This window comes from Polyodon spathula, chromosome 11 (genome assembly GCF_017654505.1).
Source record: "Polyodon spathula isolate WHYD16114869_AA chromosome 11, ASM1765450v1, whole genome shotgun sequence".
Classification (NCBI taxonomy): Eukaryota; Metazoa; Chordata; class Actinopteri; order Acipenseriformes; family Polyodontidae; genus Polyodon; species Polyodon spathula.
Genome location: NC_054544.1, coordinates 35439984 through 35447331, shown reverse-complemented (window position 1 = coordinate 35447331; position 7348 = coordinate 35439984). Strand labels below are relative to the sequence as shown.

General features: G+C 36.6%; 1 protein-coding gene across 3 annotated transcripts in view; it reads left to right on the top strand.

The window, feature by feature from the left end:
• The first annotated feature begins 3276 nt into the window (after positions 1-3276).
• The window catches only part of LOC121323045 (ras GTPase-activating protein 2-like), a 51168-nt gene continuing 47096 nt past the window's right edge, over positions 3277-7348 (top strand). For 2 of the 3 annotated variants that reach the window (XM_041263767.1, XM_041263765.1), the window contains exon 1: positions 3277-3384. In XM_041263767.1, coding sequence (XP_041119701.1) covers positions 3327-3384 — 58 coding nt within the window. In that variant the 5' untranslated portion in view covers positions 3277-3326. Of the gene's footprint in view, positions 3385-3959; positions 4046-7348 lie in introns of all 3 variants that reach the window. The other variant, XM_041263766.1, reaches the window with a different exon arrangement.

Here is a 7348-nt window from a genome sequence, read left to right as displayed (position 1 = left end):
GTTGGATAAGTGTCCACCCCCCTTGTAATAGCAATCCTAAATGAGCTCAGGTGTAACCATCGCTTTCAAAATCACACACCAAGTTAAGTGGCCTCCACATGTGTTAAATTGTAGTGATTCACATGATTTCAGGATAAATTCAGCAGTTCCTGTAGGTTCCCTCTGCTGGGTAATGCATTTCAAAGCAAAGACTCAACCATGAGCACCAAGGCACTTTCAAAAGAACTCTGGGACAAAGTTGTGGAAAGACACAGATCGGGGGACGGGTATAAAAAAAATGTCAAAGGCCTTGAATATCCCTTGGAGCATGGTCAAGACGATTATTAAGAAGTGGAAGGTATAAGCACCACCAAGACCCTGTCTAGATCAGGCTGTCCCTCCAAACTGGAAGACCGAGCAAGAAGGAGACTGATCAGAGAGGCTACCAAGAGGCCAATGGCAACTTTGCAATAGCTACAGGCTTTTATGGCCATGACTGGTCAAAGTGTGCATGTGACAACAATATGCCAAGCACTCCACAAATCTGGCCTATATGGTAGGGTGGCAAGAAGGAAGCCATTACTCAAGAAAGCCCACAAAAACAATAAGGAGATTCTGTAACCATGTGGCAAAAAGTTTTGTGGTCTGATGAAACTAAAATGGAACTTTTTTGGCCTAAATGCAAAGCGTTACGTTTGGCGCAAACTCAACACAGCACATTAGCCAAAGAACACCATCCCTACTGTGAAACATGGTGGTGGCAGCATCATGTTAATGGGGATTTTTCTCATCAGCAGGGACTGGGGCACTTGTCAGGATTGAAGGGAAAATGAATGGAGCAAAGTACAGATAAGTACTGAGGAAAACCTGCTACCCTCTGCAAGAAAGCTGGGTTAAATTTTCACAGCTATGCAGATTATACACAGATTTACCTATCTGTTAAACCAGGTTACATAACAGCTATCAATGTCTTATTCAAGTGTCTTGCTGATATTAGAAGCTGGATGTCTCAATTTTTTACAGTTAAATCAGGATAAGACAGAAGTCCTACTTTTAGGCTCTAAGCAACAGACGGAGTCACAAACATTGATTTAGGTTTGTTAAACTCAATTGCAAAATCTGAGGGGAAAAACCTGGGGGTTATTTTTGACTCTGAACTTTGCTTTGAATAGCATGTTAAACATATTACTAGAGTCTCTTTCTGTCATTTGAGGAATATTGCTAAAGTTAGATCTTTTCTGTCCTTGGATGATGCTGAGAAATTAGTACATGCTTTTATTTTTTCTAGATTAAACTACTGTAATGGTTTATTTTCTGGACTTAGATGTCATTCTCTGTCACGCCTGAAGAATGAATGGAACAGAAAAAACCTGGCTCACATTACTCCTGAGTTGGCATCATTGCCTTGGCAACCTGTGCGTTATGGGATTGATTTTAAAGTTGTATTACTAGTATTTAAAGACTACTTGAATGACATGCTAATTCCAGATCAGCCGGAATGCATTCTAAGATTTGCTGATGCTGGCCTCCTGTGTATTCCAAGGTTGAATCGTAAAAGGATGGGAGAGGCTGTTTTTTGCTTTAATGCTCCCACACTCTAGAACGCTATACCGTCTTTTATTAGAGATTCACCCTCAACTGTTATTTTTAAATCTCAATTAAAAACATATTTTTATAATATTGCCTTTTCTGAATATTAACATGTTTTAGTTTTGTTGTTGATTCTGATTTTAATAATTGTACTTTGTTTCTGTGTTTATTCTGCTTGTAAAGCGCTTTGAGCTGTATCGTGCTATATAAAGGTGTACTAGCAGTAGTCGTAGTAGTATTAACTCATATTTTGCATGAGTGCTGAAATAACATTATCCTAATCATTTTTAATCTGAACAAAATCTGAGATAGTCTGATTGACCTTGTGACCCTTTAATGTCCTGAGACATGGAGTAATGAAATTTGCGATATCCCTTGTAAATTGTCTGCTAATGGGCTCTGTACAAGGATTTGTGTAAAACCAAGCTAATTCTATTATATCCAATAGTTATACAGTCCATGGTTGTTTCACAAGACTGCAAATATCCAGCCCTAGTTTCTCTGGATGAATTTGAGTTGGTATTAATTGAGGAATGGTCATCTATACCTCATAACAGTACACACCCCTATTAGACTAGGCATGTTTAATTTGTGCAGTCCTGAATGCTAATAGTGTCCCTACACCCTATTGACAGTGGTACTGCAGGTGTTTCTGTGTGTTTTGTCCTGCACCCTTTGTGCTTTCATAACATAGTCTATGTATCACATATACACACAGCCTCTTGTGTGGAAGCAGGTGACCTTTCTGATGTGGTTTCTTCCTTCAATTGTCACACTTGCAGATGTGCGTAGATTCCACAACCTTGAGATTTCTTTCAGAACCACATTTCTTTCAGACCTTGTTATGGGCAAACACCACAAAATACATGACATACTGTTAAAATAACAACCTTTGTAAATGTCCTCAGAGATAATTAACAAAGACCGACCTGCCCCAGTTTCTGGTGGTTGAGGAAATGTACATAGATTGTCTTTTGTGCATATCAATACAAGTTTCATCAGGACAAATTGCGAACATATGTTGAATTAATCAATTTTAAAAAATATGAGCCAATACCATTATTATTTCCATGCAATTCAAAACTTGACTATTCTTTTACAAGGAGGGTAATATATGGGGGACTGTTAACACATTCATCATGCCCTTACATATAGCCGCGTGGCTAACATACAGTATAGGGGTTGGACAACAGCTTTGAATATAGCCACCCTGAGCATCTACAACAGCACTGTGTGCCACGTGATCATCAAATCGTGTTTAAATAGTTCTAGAGGGCACAGTGACTATTCCTACAAAAACCTCCTTTCTTTGATTAATGATATATTCAGTTCTCTGCTTCCTGGGCTATACTAACAAATGAACACATTTAACACCACGTGTGAAACTCTGGAATGATGAATATTAATAAATAACTCTGTTTAGCTTACCTTTAAAATTGATTCCAACCTTAGAGTCAGGCAGCCTAAACCCCAGTGCATGTTCATTTCTTCAGAATATTTCAACTACTGCTACTGGTCAGTCGATATCAACCACATCATTTTACCAAAACGTTATCCTGTTTTGCGTAAACTCCCAAGTCTACTACTTTCTGCGTAAACTCCTTAAGACTTTCGTTCTGCTGACTGCACTTAATGCTCAGTGTAACCAATAGGGACTCAGTGACGACCCTGTAGGGAGGCGCTTATCGTCTTGCATTCATGAACGGATATTAGTCAAACTACTGAATGTGCAGTGAGGCACACAGTTTCTTTGCACTATGGCGGAAGAGGATGATCCGGTGCTTCGGACTTTACAGAGCCTCAGGGGAAAAATTTGTAAGTACTGTATAACTAACAGCTTTTTTTTGTAATACTCCCAAGTATATTTTAAACAGAAAGGCAGAAATACGGGCGTGGCATGAGCAAAGTTGTCCCGCATTGTGCAGTGCTGGGGAAAGAACTAAGCATTAACACACCAAGCCCTATTTAAAGAGACATGCCGCGAGCGGGCCTGACAAACTTAATAAAAACAGTTTACTTTTTTATGGTTCATTAATTCATACCCTGTGGCTTCTGGATATTAAGGTTTGCTTGATGTACTGCTTGTTTGTTTGTTTTGTTTTGTTTTTTGTTTTTTGAAAAAGGTCAGGTCCTGTTTACATGTTCAGTGTAGCTCGGTTTTTAAAAGGTAAACTGCAGTACCGGTAGGACGTAGCTGTGTAATTGCAGTGTTCGTATTTATCAGTCAGTTAGGCATATTTAATGATAGTATATTTTATTATAACTGGTGTTCATTTCAGTGTATCTAATATTGTTTCCCTGTAAAAACGTATTATTCTGATTTTGTTTATCGAAACTTGCGAAACTGTTCTCAGGAAATTGGATCCTTTTTTTTTTTTTTTTTTTTCTAGATACTGAAACTAATTGCGGTAAAGACATTTCTGTTCTAAAACTGAAGATTGAAGAATGAATAAACGAGGCACCTTAGCAAGCCCTGGTAGATAAGACTAGTATCTGAATTTATCATTTCATGCTTGCAGTTGCAATATTTGTGCACCTACTGTACTTTTTAGACTGAGGCAGGATGTTGTGGCTTCCTGGTAGTTGTCAGTATTCAATAACATAATGTCAAACAGCAACAAAAAATATATTCTCTTTACAGGTAAAGGAAACATGCACAACTTGATGTTTATCATACAAGATAATAATTATGGACTTTCAGTTTTTGTGTCCATGTAATTCAGAAAAGTATTTGTAACGGATTGTTGTTTTAAATGACAGTACACAGTACTGTAATAAATACTATCGACAACACAATTAATAGTCTTGGCTTAAATTTATGATGACATTTTAAAATAATAGATTATTGGCAAACATTTTCAAGACAATTACTAATATCTTGTTAAACCCTGTAAATTCCCAAGTTAGTGCACTGTAGTTGTCCCTTTCTCCCACACAATCGTTTATTTTTTTTTGTTTTTTTGTGGGCTGTCTATTTGAAGTAAAACCACAGTGGAAGGGTCAAGAAGGTTGAGTGGGAAGAGAGGAATAGTGGGGCTGGTGTTTCTTGTGTTTTAACTGCTTGTCAGAAACACCATATCAACTGAAACACCACTATAAGTAATCATTTTCCTGTAAATAATAGACACAAATTATGGTACTGTTGCAATAATCAAATGTTCCAACCATAGCCAGCTAGATATGTATTAGAATTAGGCCCAGTTCTGTGTGGGTAATGCAGTTGTGCAAATTTGTTTTTTTTTTTTTTTTTTTTTTACTATGGGGATGGAAAAATAAAAAAATTGGATAAACTTGACTTTTCAAGACAATCTGTATGTTTTTGAAAATCCATACTTTCTGTATCATTCTATCCCTCATTAGAGTGCAAACCACTTGATTTCTTTTGGCTAGGTAGTAAATTTGCTTTAGATAGAAATGCGCATGCTTAAAAAAATGTGTACATTGCCATTTGCCACATAGGACTGTTTCAGCAAGCACCGTTTGAGATTTAAACAATGTGCAGTGGTGCCAATGGGCATCCAGGTTGTGGCAGTCATGCAGAGATGTCCATTAATGGCAGCGATGGGTATCAGAATTTAGTTGAACATTTCCCTAAATAAATCTGGGGGGGGGGGGGTGAATTTGTGAAATTGTCTAATTAAACATAAGCATACAGCAGCCTAGTATTAGCTGAGAATTAGAAATGACAGAATGGAGTTACCTTATAGGGAGAGATTCGCTCAGCAGAAGTGCAACTTTATCTAAAAGGAAAAGCAAACTGGTAATGTTACAAATTAAACCAGAAATAGCAAAGCTTTGCAGTGCATAGTGGCCCTTGAATTAACAAAACAAATTAGTGATTTAAAATTTGTTTTTTCATTTAGAAAATAATGGATTATGAGACACTGAAATAATTTTGTTGTAGTGACCTTTTAGTATTAGATCCATATTTCGTAACATATATGTAACTTGGTACTTGTATCTTTACACTTGTTTTTTCTTGTACATGTGCAATGTTTTGTTCCAATAATGATTTACTGGGTGCAAGTCAAAACATTAAAGAACCCAAATGTAATGAAAAGAGAATATTTCACTTGTATTGCACTCATAATTACTTTAAACCTGCTTATCTCAGCCTCCTGTGTGTACTTATTTCTTATCTTTTTGATTATCTACTGTACGCAGTAGATAATAATAAAAATATGGAAACAAATAATACAGGGAACATTTTTAAGGTTTTAGTCTGAGCAGACTTAAGTAAAAAAAAAAAAAAAAAAAAAAAAAAAAAAAAAAAAAACACACATTTAAACCTTTCTCGACATACAGTAGCACAGTAGTGTAGTTCGGTGCAAAAGAGAAGTGACCATGTCATTCTTCCTGCCTGTTTCTGATCTGCCTGAACTGCAATTGGGAGACTATACTGTAACTTTTACTATAACTGTAAAACTAAACATGAGTTAATGAAACACTGGTGGTGAGTGATAAGATGTGAAATATATCAACTATAAAGAGCATGCAAGTTTATAACACAGTACTGCATTTAAATGAGGGCTTTAAGAGAAAGATAAGATATGAAAAAAGGTAATCATGTCAAAGGGGATTTTCAAAGCAAAAAACACAAACACATGAAAAGGGTAAAAAGAAAGTGTCAAAATTTCATATAGGGCCAATTGTTTTTTTTTATTTTTATTTATTTTTTAAATCTGCTGAAATCAAAATGAAACTGTAGAGAAAATATTGACATTTGAACCTGCATTGGTGAGCGTTTCCCTATACACAGTTCTGTTTTGATTCTGTGAGCTACAGCAGGGCTTCCAGGTCACTTTTGAATCCACCTGCAAGTATATGCAGGAGTGTGTCTGCATACAGTAGCTCACAAAGTGACACTGACAAAGACTTAATGAGAGCGGCTGCGTGAACATCAATGGATTGCAAGTTCTGTTTTGAAGCTACTTTAAGGAAATGTACACAAACATGGTCTGGTTCCCAATTGATTAAGTGTGGTTGATGAATACCTACTTTATCATTACATTGAAAATGGTTGTGGGTTTTAAACCTGTTAGATCATGCTGATCCTATTGTTTTCCATCGATGAATAAGAGAAGGTTTTAGTACCCAAGCACCAATAACAATTACGATTAGCTGCACAGATAGATAGTTATGAGGGCTGAGAAATAGCCTGAGTAAACAGATGAGAGAGAGAATCAATTTGCAAACTATCACGTATTCACCATCCCTTGTATTGTAGCACCTGAAGGCAGCTGATGATCAGTCAGTGACAGGGGTGGGATTTGAACCAGTGACCTTCTGGTTACAAGCCCTGGACTTTAACCACTGGACTACAATGCCTCCTCCTTAAAGCTAGTTGTAAAATGCTTTTATGCAACAGCATAAACGTTATTTTATGTAGCTATCGGTTTTCAGTGAGCAGCGTAATACGTTTTACAATATCATTTCATGACCAAGGACGAAATTGACAAAGCTTTTTTTTAACAATGTGTGCTCTGTGTGCAGTGAGTAATTTAAATAACAGAAATGCCTATCACAAAAGACTGACACTCTTATTCAGAAAAAATCTCTATATTTCTAACTGATGATCCTCAATATTTAACTGACGTATCTATATGTAGTGATTCGAAAAGTAAACAAATCAGTGCACATCAGCTGCCTGATAAAGCTTTATGGAATGACTTTGGCAGTGCATCCAGCAATAGAGTATTGACCCACATTTAGCAATTAAATTATGAATACCTATGCTTTTATGAAACAAAAGCAAATGGCTGTACAGTATCGCCGTAGT